The sequence below is a fragment of the Polistes canadensis genome, unplaced genomic scaffold (genome assembly GCF_001313835.1).
Source record: "Polistes canadensis isolate GaletaPanama2010 unplaced genomic scaffold, ASM131383v1 scaffold_141, whole genome shotgun sequence".
In the NCBI taxonomy this organism is placed as follows: domain Eukaryota; kingdom Metazoa; phylum Arthropoda; class Insecta; order Hymenoptera; family Vespidae; genus Polistes; species Polistes canadensis.
In genome coordinates, this window is record NW_014569688.1 from 239,805 (window position 1) to 252,696 (window position 12,892).

General features: G+C 29.6%; 2 protein-coding genes across 2 annotated transcripts; one reads left to right on the forward strand and one right to left on the reverse strand.

Moving 5' to 3' along the window:
• The first annotated feature begins 53 nt into the window (after positions 1–53).
• Positions 54–1,770, forward strand: LOC106788501 (rRNA-processing protein UTP23 homolog). The gene is made up of 3 exons (XM_014751813.1): positions 54–427; positions 532–764; positions 836–1,770. The coding sequence occupies exons 1-3, from the start codon at positions 308–310 to the stop codon at positions 1,257–1,259; spliced, it is 777 nt and encodes a 258-aa protein (XP_014607299.1). The 5' UTR covers positions 54–307; the 3' UTR covers positions 1,260–1,770.
• A 1,528-nt stretch (positions 1,771–3,298) lies between these two features.
• Positions 3,299–8,282, reverse strand: LOC106788505 (enhancer of mRNA-decapping protein 4). The gene is made up of 10 exons (XM_014751819.1): positions 7,940–8,282; positions 7,727–7,832; positions 7,558–7,634; positions 7,052–7,257; positions 6,600–6,979; positions 6,254–6,519; positions 4,507–6,173; positions 4,201–4,408; positions 3,817–4,113; positions 3,299–3,722 (listed from the first exon to the last, which is right to left on the reverse strand). Exons 3-10 carry the CDS (start codon positions 7,608–7,610, stop codon positions 3,533–3,535), a joined length of 3,267 nt encoding a protein of 1,088 aa, XP_014607305.1. The 5' UTR covers positions 7,611–7,634; positions 7,727–7,832; positions 7,940–8,282; the 3' UTR covers positions 3,299–3,532.
• Between the last annotated feature and the right edge of the window lie 4,610 nt (positions 8,283–12,892).

Below are 12,892 nucleotides of genomic sequence, written 5' to 3' on the forward strand. Positions count from 1 at the left end.
GATAAATAAAAAATATTTGATAAAATAATGTTGAGCAAATAGTGGGCAAATAAGAGCACTTATTCATTTTTTTCTGCTGTTAAGGTTCCTTGCCAGAGTTCCTACGGTAATTTATACATACAATTTAAACGGATTAATCTTTCAGTAATTTTCTCGTTATACAAGTGTCACACGTGTTTCACATGTAACATAACCTCGAAAGTTAAGAAAGTTGTTTATACTAAGTCTGTTGTGAATATTTATGGCGTAAACAAACATTGATTTATTAAACACGTGTTGAATAAAATTATAAAATAATTAAAACAAAATGAAAACATCACGACATAAAAAAGCCAGGAAACATTTAGCCTTTTACATAAACAATTTTAAATTTAGACAACCTTATCAAATACTCATCGATGGAACATTTGCATTTGCTGCACTTGAGGTTAGTATATTGCTTAGATTAATTATCATTATATAGAGCTATCTTATAATAATATTTATAGATTATAAATAATTTTGTTTTTTTTTTTTATATAATTGGTTTAGAACAAATTCAATATCCAAGATCAATTACCTAAATATTTTCAAGCAGAAACTAAATTGTTGACTACGGCATGCATCATTTTAGAGGTCGAAAAATTAGGTTGCTTTTCCAAAGGGATTGTAGGTGCAATGCATATAATTAAACGATATGCAGTTCATCGATGTGGACACGAGAAGAAACCGATACCAGGTTCTAAATGTTTGATGTCTATGATAGGAAAAGATAATTCTTCTAGGTGAGTTTAACATTTCTGTTATTTCTATCGAATTTTAAAAAGTAAATAATATTTTAATATTTATTGCGTAGATATATTATTGCGACACAAGATCGTGATTTACAAAACGAATTGAGACAAATTCCCGGTGTGCCCTTATTATATCTCCATGGTAAAGCACCTACTTTGGAGACTCCTTCGGAGGCGAGTCAAACATATGCTGAAAACATCAAAAATAATTTAGGAATGAGTACATGGGAGAAAGAGAATATGAAGACGTTAAAGAAAGAGGCAGGTTTAATAAATGAAGTCGAACAAAAAAGAAAAAAGAAGCATAAGAAGGGTGGTCCAAATCCGCTTAGTTGTTTAAAAAAGAAAAAGAAAGTACAAATAGTAACAACAGTATCGGATAAACCAAAATCTGGAAAAATTAAGAAAAAGAAAAAAATTAAAATACCTGCGCATGTTAAAGAAGCTCTAGTCGCTGAACTTTCAAATAAAACTCAATCATCATGACAGTATTTACTTCATATCAGTAACGGTAATAATTTTCTTATTTGTTATCTTTTTTGTTTTTATTCATAATACAATATTTCGATTTATTTTATTAAGAATAAAATATTTGTTTTAACTTTGGCTGGTTCAAGCTGGAACACATCTATCATTTTGCTGTCGATGACATAAAAAATGTACTTGTTAACAGTCAGTTAGTTTTAAAATACATTATACATTCTATTTATAAATCGTTCATTTTATAGAAATACATCCAAATGTAATATACGCATGAAGTATAATACCAAAATATGGTAATAATTTGTTTTTAATTGATTCTCTATTTAACAAACATGATAAAAGCCCGAGATTTATTTACTTAGAAGCATGGAAAATTATTGCATATATATAATATCATGCTGTCTATGACACACAATTGATGTAAAAAAATGATCAAAAATACATCATGATTTTCAACATTCCTTACAATATTTTCACGTGTAACTTGCCATATATATATATATATATATATATATGTATATATTTATATTTATATATATGTATATATTTATATTTATATATAATGTATAATATTATGAAAATATTAGATATTGCATTCTATGTTGGAAAGATTAGAAATGTTGTGATAAAATTCTTTGAAAAACAAATTATACAATAATTCCTACGTGTAGTATTAAAATTACTGTCTTCTAAACTAGGACTTCTCAAAATTTTCCACTTGGTGAGGCCTTTTACTCGAATGAATGTTTTCACGACCCTAAGTATATATCCTATACTATATTTTCCTTGACTATCATAAGCTCAAAAATATACTATACGTATAGTTTTGTTAAATTAATATCGAATTAATTCTCAGTCGTTTCACGTTCAAGAATTTTTTATTTTCCTTAAATTTTTCCAACCTCGTATGGAGTCACGATTCACATTTTGAGAAGTCCTGTTCTAACGTATGTATATATATATATATATATAAATATAAGGAATAATATTTGGAATTAGGAAATATTTGCATCGTAGAAAGAATATATATGTAAATAAGATATAAAGACGATCCTCAGAAAATGAATGTAAACGCTATATTATGTACATATTTTCTTAAAAGATACAAGAAACATTTTCAACATTATATGGAACATTGACATGCGTGTACATGCAAATGATACGATATATTTCAAAATGTTTAAAATTTTTTTAAATTATTAGAAAAAAGATGTCTAGATACTTATAAATGTAATGAATAATGTAAAAGTATGGTGTTTTTTTTTAATTATATATATATATATATAATTTTCTAGCTTTATGAAAATTGCATTATAATTTATGTACCTTTTTTTATTTTTCTTATTTTTTCTTTTACTTTAGTGTTGTATTATTTTCTCTCTTATAATCTAAATATAATGTGAAACATTTTGATTCACTAGATGAAATAAAAATGGTTAATTCAAGGTAATAGTAATAGTAATAATAATATGTACATTGTAAAAAGAAAAAAAATAAGTAAATTTAAAAAAAAATAACATTAGAATAATAGCAATGCAAAGTACACGTGTATCCTACAAGAAGAGCTAAAGATAATATCAATTAAAAAAATGTCTAGAATTGTTTTAAATTTATAAGTATATCCAAAATACATTAGATCACGTCATTAATTGAATGCACTTAAGTGCACTGTCTCTATATATATTTATATATAATTATTAGCCAATTAAAAATTTTTCCGAACATTATTATAAGTATAACAAATGTAAAATAGGTTATTACTATTATTTACTTCTTCTTTTTTATTTTTATACAATTTCTGTTGACATTGAAATCTCCTTTTGTATTGTATAAAATTCACATGAAAGTAAAAGAAATTAATTAGGAAAAATGATGAAATTATTGTAAACAAAAAATATTTTTTTCAATGTAATCAAAATTATTGAGACGAAATGAAATATTTCAGAAAAGTTTTTATCTATATATATATATATATATATAAGAGTGCTAATATATATATATAAGAAAATATTTTAATCGTAATATTTTACAAAGTATGGTACTTTGCAAATAATAAAAAACAATATTCCGGTAAAATAATACAATTACAACGTACATTAATACAATATTTCTTTCACATTCCATGTGAACTAATGTCAGTCTTAAACTCGCATTGGCGATATTGCTTTTAGACTAACACGTCTTTCTCTTCCTCTCTCTCTCTCTTTTTCTCTCTTTGACCGAAAATAAGAACCTTATATTATACAAAAATGTGCTTATTGAAGACACATTGTAGGTCAAGGATGTTGAGCTAATAAAGCGCGTGCTGCCATGGCTAACATTTTCATTCGTCGAGTTGACCGGTGATTTGGATTTGCCGTTACAAAAGCAGCTAATTGACTTTGCAAAGTCATTAACACAGTACCCATGTGCTCTCGAGTTACTGGATCATTTGGATCTAAATTTAATATAGCTTCTTCTAACCACCTATAAAAAAAAATTATTTTATTTGAAAATTCACACATATTTTATTGCAGTTATTTTATACGAAAAAAAATATCATAAAAATTTGTACAAATACCTGTGCTTAAGTTCTGTACGATGTCCTAAATCGGCAGAAAGTTGTTGGACTAATGATAATAATACCGGCTGCTGTAAAATACATCTAGTACCTTGACCCTGAGGTCCAAGAGGAGAAGAAAATACCCTTGATGGCTCCGTCCTTTCACAAGCCAAAACGACCAATCCCAAATCACTAGCACTTAAAGCTTGTTGGAAAGCAGCATTTAATTGACCTCTTTGCAGTAAAGACACAACTCGAGCTTGTGCGTCGGCAACAGCAGGTACAGATATTGTTGCAGGAGTCGTAGCCCGTGAACTGTATTTTTAAATGAGATAATATATCTTTATCATAAATAATGAAGACTATTAAATAATATGTAAATAATAATTAAAACAACCGTACCGTACGCCAGATATTTCGTTCAATTGTTGATTTAAATTTTCCCTGATCGATTCTCGAACTATACGTACAGTATCCTCTTGCATGGAAGATATTCCTCGAGAAAATTCACTTCGAATTTCTTCGCGTACTGACAATGACAGTGCTTCGATTTGTTGTTCATTTCGTTGTTTATATTGCTTATCCATGATAGAATCGACGCTTTGAAGATCTATAGAAAAACCAAGTATACAAATAATATTAACATTGACGTTTAAAATATGAAGATAAATTTATCGTTACAAATAATTAAGAAACACAATAGCTTACATTCGCGGGTACCTTTGACGAATGCATCTTGTACTTGCTTGAACATATTTTGGCAAGCTTTTTCCATGCCAGGTAAAAGGATGTTTGTAAAAGTGTCTTTAAAAGCTACATCAAGAGCTGGTTTAGCTGCATTGGCTGCAGCTAATGCCAATGTATCCTTAATATGTGTACTATTAATCAATTTAGTTAAATTATCTTTTAACAAATCGTCCATGCGCGTTACGTCCAAATGTAGTTGACGTTTTAATGGTTCAACCGTTTCTTCAACTATTCGCGGTAAAATATTTTCTATTTTGTCTTTAATCGTTGTTTCAAGTGTGTTTAATAATTCACGTTGACGATTCATTTGTCCATATAATTGTTCTAACGTTGCCGTTTGTTGTTGCGATGCTCTTGCTAAAACCGATTCAACATGCGTCGATATCGGTGATTCCTGTCTTAATCTCGTTACTTCATTTTTTAATTCTCTAATTTCTTGATACTGTTCTTGAATAGTTTCCAAAATAGAATCTATTTTATTAGTTATTTCAGTGACGTTAATATTATTTGCAGTGTTTTGCCATTGAGTTTCTTGTTCGCACGAAATGTGAGTCGTCGAGTTAGTCTCGTCCTTAGTCGTGTTCCTTTGTGCAGTATTATTATCTTCTTCATTTTGATATTCTTCAGAGTCTGGTTTCATGGCATGTACATTGACATCTTTCAATAAAACCATTGGAATATTAGGCCAATCTTCTCCTGTATTCGGTGCTGCTTCCTCTTTATTTTCAGAATCGGCTTCTTCCTCTTCTTGTTTACTGAGCGATAAGATTTCTCTGACTTCTCTACTAGGACTACTACCACCGCTAGCTGGCGCATGTTCTTCTAATTCGTTCGTCGCAAGGGGTGGATCCGAAGCATTCAACGCTTGTACTGCCTGCGCCAAGGAGGGACTAACGGATATCACGTCTTCAAGTTCAGGACTAGGAGGACTTGATTCTATGTCGTTGTTTTCTTTCTTCTCCGGCGAGCTAAATGCATCTGGTGTCATTAAATTTAATCCTGTGTTATGATTATTCGTGTTTTCGATGGTAGCCGATAACATACGATCTTCTTCGCTATTTTCTCCTGAAATTCCATTGTGATTAACAATCCCAATATCTAGCAAATCTTCCGAATTATGGATGATCAAGGAATCATGGATGAGCATATCCATGAGGCAGTTGCCACTCACTCGCGAGGCGGGCTTAAATGCTATATGACATTCTTGCAGCGATTTAGGTTGAACCAAATACATTCTAATAACAAGTTGTTCCTCTGTTTCTTCCTCGCACTGGGTAAGATCTTCTAAGGATTCTCCCATTGGACGTATTTTTCTTTGCCCAGCATCAACTATTCCAAAACTCAAAATCGGATATGGCAGAAGAAATTCTGATATCGTATTTACGCACGCTAATGCCTCTCCACTGACTTTACAAATACTCAATATGTACAGAACTTTATTATATATGTCAGACAACAAAAGATAACCGGCGCTAAGGTCTAAGCCTGCTTTCAATACAGGAACTTTTCCAGTCGAAGGAGTTGGCGCAAATGTAATTGTTTGCAAACACGTCCATAATTCGCACGACCAGACTTTCAATTCTGAATTATTGTCACAGCCAGTAATAGCGAATCTCCAGAATTGTACGCTAAGTAAAAAATTGAAATCGCATTAATTGTACACGGATCAAATAAAACGTAGTATCGAGAATGAAGTAAAATTGCTTACTCAGGTTGACAAGTTTGATGGTCGTCGAGGAAAAATAGACAAGAAATGGGACGTCCACCGTGTGGTTGCCATTTATGTAAACAATGCGGTTGAGTCGTGCCATGAGAATTACATGGCATATATACCTGGAAGAACTTCACTTCTCCATCAAGACTGGCTGTAGCTAAGGCAGTACCATCGGGACTAAACGTCGCCTCGATGATCATCCCTGAGTGTTGATTAATTTCTATCATGCCGCCACTTTCTTTTGCAGCTGGATCAGTTGCCTATTATTCATTTAAGAGTTCGATTTTCTGTCTAATGTAATATTCAGACGGCATAATATACAGATGAAATGCACAATCACCTCTATAGATCTAAATCTAGCTGCAACATTGGCAACCGACCATAGCTCTGCCTTAGAACCCCTCGTTAGTACCAATAGTTTAGATACTGCATCACCATCCGATGGATCATCTTCGGGAATATAAGGACACCAAATAACACGATGACTAGTAGGAGAAGATTCTTCAGCATCCACTTGTAATACTAAATTACATAATAGTTCGGATGGTGTTGATTCAATAGTATGTATAAAGAGGTTTCCTGAGTAGTCGACACAAGCTAAAATAGCATTTGATACATGAGCAAAAGCTAGATCTTGTATAGCTCCACGCATCCCTCTTAATAACGCTCTTTGTTCTAATTCTTTATATACAACCCGTACTACTCCGCCTCCTGTTCCAACTAAAAAGACAAGTATGATATGAAATAAAAGTAAGCAAAGTGTAAACCACATTCATGGTAACATTTAATTACCTTTGATACCATAAGCTAAGTATTTTCCAGACATATGAACAGCCAATAATTGGCCAGTATAAAAATTATGTTCCCAAGTAAAGTCAACGATATTTTTTAATTTAACTTTGGAACTTCCATGATCATGGCCACCTGACGATGGAATGATTGTTACATTTTGACTATACAATTCTACCGAATGTTGATCCTCTTGTCCGCTGAATTCCCTGGGTAAAACAAAACAATAATAATGAAAAAAAAGAAAAAGAATAATTATTAAAAACATCATCAATCATGTTAATTATTTCGTCCTTGGGAATAGTAAGAGAGAAAAAGAGAAATGGTAGCAAGATCAACAAAAAGAGGTTAAAAAAAAAAAATGAGAAATAGTCAAAAAGATCTAGATCAATATTCATAAAAAGATTCGATGAAATTTTGGATCCTTGAAATCAGAACGACAAGGAGAGAATTTTCATTGAAAAATAAAATGAGAGATATCAATTGGAAAAGAAATAAAATGAACTTACACTGTCTGCGGATATTTCAAGTGTCGTAGATTTTCTTCTCCAGTTTTAATCATTTTGCCGTAGTTATATTTAGATATCTGAAAATTAGCGATTCAAAAGGAGAAATAATAAGATATATTAAGAGTTTAATAGATGTATATTATAGTAGGTATATTCGTAAGATTCTAACCCCCAGCCGATGGCACGCCTGACGGCATTATCTCCGTCGGTACAACACGCGCGATATTTTTCTCTCACCTTCGTGCATAAATCTGATCAAACTGTGCAGGTGTGCCCTGTTTTTAATATATTTATATATATAAGTATATGTATATATTTATATATATTTATATATATTTATATATATATATGTATATGTGTATATATCGAATCGACCGCCAACCTTATTCGATCAACCTATTATATTTTAAAATATTACTGTCCTATCTCTCTCTCTTTTTCTTTTTTTTCAATCACCTCGTTGAAACCACATATTACACAATAAACGAGATTTGAGATTGTTGAATGAAAATCTAATATAAGATTCGGCGAGTAGGATTCGTCGTTGATTGTTAAAACCACATCGAAACGGAAACGCTTTAACTTTTTTATATTAACGCTAGATGGCATTTAAAATAGTTGAACGAGATATCGATAATAATTATCAAGATCGAATTAAATAAGGGGATTTCCTTTGTTCTTTTAATCGACCAATAAGATTCTTGGAATTGAAGACTTTCGATTTCGATTTAAAAAGAGTAATATAATACTAGTTCAATTTTATTTTTATATTAATTTGATATTATATTATTTCCAAAATTATTTCAAGATATTTGAGACTATCGTCTTTTTTTTACTTGCGTATTGTTTTTTCGAAGGATAATAAAATATTTCTCATATTGAACGATATTGCGCGATAAATTTACACAGTTTATTTCTTTGAGCTTTTATATATATTTTATACACTATAGACAGGCTTCTTGTATTTTTTTTATTTTAATTCTTTTTATATTTAATTATCATTATTATTATTATTATTATTATTATTATTAATTTTTATATTTTTATTTCTTTCGTGTACGTGTCCCTAAAACCTCTTTTGGAAAATGGCAGTAGTGCTCAAACGTACATAGACCCAAAATTGGTTGTGGCAGTTAAATTCAGCTAAAATGTCGGATATTTCTTTTTCTTTTTTGTGTAAATAGCACTTAAATACCTACGTACATTAATGCGTACTTACATTCCTTGTTTGCCAAATATTATTTACGTTACGTTATATATTTATATTACAGATTGCATATACTTATTTTATTTAATAATAATAATTAATTTAATCAAAAGCGCGAGAGTAGATGAAAGGTGAATCGAAAGAAGAAGATACGCTGCTGATAAGAAATCTTGTTTTTTTCTTTTCTTTTTTTTACTTACGAATTTAACAATTCGTCCTTTTCGATTCACGTTTCTCGCAATATACAGAGTTTTTGTCCTAAGAATAAAACGACATCCATCTTTTCGCGAAGTCTTTATGTATATTTTCTCTTTTTTTTTTTTTAAATTTTTTAATAATTCAATGCGACGCAGAATAAAAGCAACGTCGAACATTCCGTTGTAATTTCAGTTTGCGCGACACAAAAGTTTTCTATTCGAAATTTCCAATCGGAAATTTCACTATGTTTTTTTTTTATTTTATTTGCTTTTTATTCTTTCTTTATTTTGGAAACATTTACTTTTTTTTTTTTTTTTTATAATATATAATGATATAAGCACACTGAACACTGCGCCAATCCAATTGGAAAAAATGTTATTAATTTTTTTTATTTAAATCCTTCTATTAATCTTTTCTTTTACTTTGGAAATATTCACAGAGGTGTCCAAATTACGCAGGGATTTTATTTTTATTGTTTAATGAACGCCTTAAGGATTATAACTTATCATTTTTCTTTGTTTTTTTTGTTCTTCCTTTGTTTCGTTTCATTTTTAATTAATTTATTCATTCGTGATATTGTTTTTGTGTATGTACGCGCGCACGTTTAATTTTTTAAATTTTTACTATCATTAAAATAATAATTATTATTACATTATTATTATTATTTAAGCGTAATAGCTCGATTCTGCTAGGAGCGATTAGTCGATCGCCTAAGGAAGAATATTACAATCGTTTTGTAAGAAAAAAAAATGAGCGATATATATATATATATATATATATAAATATATATAATAAGTGAATATATATATATATATGTTATGTATATGTATATGCCGGGTGGCTTCACGCATACGGAAAGAATTGTTTTTTTTCCTTATTTTTCAACAAAATTTGTGTTTTATGTTCTTTTGTGTTTTCGTTCATGCCGATTGAATTCTTTCCGCGTGAGTGTGAGAGCATTGTGTGTATTTGGGATCTCGAAGCTTTGAAGTCGATTTACAAGCACGATAAATTTCACTAAAAATTACAATTTAAGTTTATTACAAAATTCTAAGAAAAAATGTGTCTATCTGATACAATCGTTCGCCATTTGCATGCACGTCAAGACGATGAAAATGGTCCCTGTGGGATTTCGATCAAAATAATATTATATATATATATATTTTTCTTTGAATGTATTTTATATAATATATATAACGTATATATTACATATAATATTTCAAATACAGGATATTTTTTTCTTTTTTTTTCGTAATACATAGAATCCACTTCAGGAGCGAACATGGGGACACAGAAACAATAAAAAAAAGTTCACTAAAACATATGTCTTATTTAATCTTGTTTCATAGTTGAAGCCACTTTTGTGTTTCAATAATCTGTGATAACTTATCTTCATAGAAAGTGCTCAAAATGATAATCCTCGGTTTGTATTTCTAAACAGTGCTATGCGTCTTGTGGATATTTCTTATCCTCATTGATGTCACACGTTTTGTTAATTAAATTTAGTCATTTCAGTTTAATCAATTCAGTTAGAACACTTAATTTTCTCTTAATAGAAGTATTTGATAATGTTTATATTTCCTGTGTATTTAAAGTTACAAGCGCGTAATTAGATTTTGATTTTTGGGTTTATATGAAAACTATAGCATATTCGACATTCATTATCAGCATTGAAGAATTTTTTCATTGTTTTTGTATATTGTCACTAATGAAGTGGGTTACACGTATTATGAAACAACCTTATATTACATATAGTATATATATATATATATATATATATAAAACGCTTTATTTCTTTTCCTCTCTCTCTCTCTTTCTTTGTCTTTTATTTGTTCTTTCTTTTTCACTCTGCGTTAAATTTGATTAAAAAAATGATGAGATTATATATATTAAAGTTTCGAATGAATATTTGATAAAGTTTACCGGACGAAGCACGAAGTAAATTGATAAAGCTATTATGCTAGTTGACCCCAGTGTATGTGATCTAATTTTCTAAACGATCGATCGCCGAAGTTTGTTATTTCAAACGCGTAGAACGCGAGTTTGTGACGCATCTCTCTCTCGTCGAGAAGTAACGCGACTACTTCGAACTAAACTCTCTTTGGAAATAAACTTTCGAAATAAACTAATATAATATATTGTACGTAGATACATACGTATCTATATACCCGTGTATATTAACATATGATTTATTATATACATGGATACATAGAATACGTTTTATTATTCGTACGAAAGATAAAACACGCGACATTTGGACGGAAAATATAGCGAGTTATTATTAATATTATTGTTATCATTATTACTACCGCTACTACTAATATTATATTTTTTGCAAAGTAATTTTTAATCATTCTCGATGATCCTCGATAAATTTTTATCGATAGGACACGAATTAATTACGATATTACGATTTTTTTTATAATAATTAGTTAATTTTTATCGATCCTCGTGTTGAGATACAAAAGAAGTAATTAATCGAAAATTACTTTTGAAATAAAAATAATCTCGAAATAAATGTTACGCTAATATAATGTTGAAAATAAAATTAATTTTTTTTTCTTTTCATGAGATTATTTAATTAGCTTTAATACGATATCTATATATTACGAACTATTTGCAATTAATGGATATTACTGTAATATAATATATAATATATTATATGTCATTTATACTAATCGATGAGTATAGATTTATTTTCGGTAAAATTCGGATCAGCCACACATGAGGATCATTAGATCGCAGGATGAATGAATCGATTTATGACGCGAATGTAAATTTTCGAAGTTTTACAAGCACGTTAGTTAACCGGTCGAATCTGTAACTTGGAATATTATCGGGGGTTTAATTTATGGCGTGCGAGAGATAACGTTAGAGAGCTCGATGGTGTTATAGTGTTCACGTAGTCGAAAAATTATGTATATACATATGTATCTATTTTAAAAACGCCCTCGTTGAATCGATAAATCACAATGTTCTATCTCTTTCTTTCTTTTTCCTTCTCTCTCTCTCTCTCTCTCTCTCACATTCTCTCTCTAACTATTTCGCGTAGTTAGCTTCAAATTATATCCATCCAATAATAATATTTGTGCGGGCTCGTTGCTCGCGTCTGCTGATTTAATTCAATTCGCGAATGTAAGGGGGGGGGGGGGGAAGGAGGAACGAAAAAAAAAATCGAAAATAATCGTCGATTACGTCAACGGTCGAAACTTAACGATTTATAAAAGATTAATTGTAAGACAAGAAAATTATAAGAAAAAGAAAAGATTCTGCAATCGTAGTTTTATTTTACAAATTTCTGATATGCTTGCGATATATTGCTGATATATTTTTTCGTTTCTTCTTCTTCTTTGTTTATTATTATTATTATTATTATTAATATTATTTTTATTATTATTATAAATCTTTACTGTTCTTTGAATAAATAAATATGATAGAGACACATTCGTACACACATATATAATATTTATCTATATATGTGTACGTACGTATCTATGTGTTATACAAATTAATAAATAAATCGTTTGTTTTAACATTAGGCTTTCCAGTCTTCTATATTGTTACGAAGCTCATATAGAAATGATTCTAACATTATTTCAAGAAAAAAAAATAAAAAGAAGAATAAGTAGAAGAAGAAAAATAGTTAAAGATTCGTGATCGATGGACGGAGTCGTACAAAAAAGAAAAGGAAACAATGACATGCTTTTTATTCCCAAAATTCTTTTTTGTTTCGACAACGATCGTTGCACGTGCACCTAATTTTTATAGAAAGTAAAATTTAATATGATATATATACATGCAGGGTGTCTACGAAATGGATAACATTTTTTTAAGACAGCCTGTATATATGACTATGATGTAAATATCTAATTAAATTTTATTTTAAGAAATTTTTATCCAAGCATTAAAACGATGATCTAAATCACATAT

What these genes read in the sequence shown, in the direction of transcription:
- LOC106788501 (XM_014751813.1), top strand. Translation starts at nt 308, where the DNA reads ATGAAAACATCACGACATAAAAAAGCCAGGAAACATTTAGCCTTTTAC. An exon ending in TTGCATTTGCTGCACTTGAG is followed by an intron (nt 428 to 531) that starts GTTAGTATATTG and finishes TAATTGGTTTAG; the next exon opens with AACAAATTCAATATCCAAGA. An exon ending in GGAAAAGATAATTCTTCTAG is followed by an intron (nt 765 to 835) that starts GTGAGTTTAACA and finishes TTTATTGCGTAG; the next exon opens with ATATATTATTGCGACACAAG.
- LOC106788505 (XM_014751819.1), bottom strand. Translation starts at nt 7,610, where the DNA reads ATGATTAAAACTGGAGAAGAAAATCTACGACACTTGAAATATCCGCAG. An exon ending in CATCAAACTTGTCAACCTGA is followed by an intron (nt 6,174 to 6,253) that starts GTAAGCAATTTT and finishes TTTTTTACTTAG; the next exon opens with CGTACAATTCTGGAGATTCG. An exon ending in CGTACAGAACTTAAGCACAG is followed by an intron (nt 3,723 to 3,816) that starts GTATTTGTACAA and finishes TTTTTTTTATAG; the next exon opens with GTGGTTAGAAGAAGCTATAT.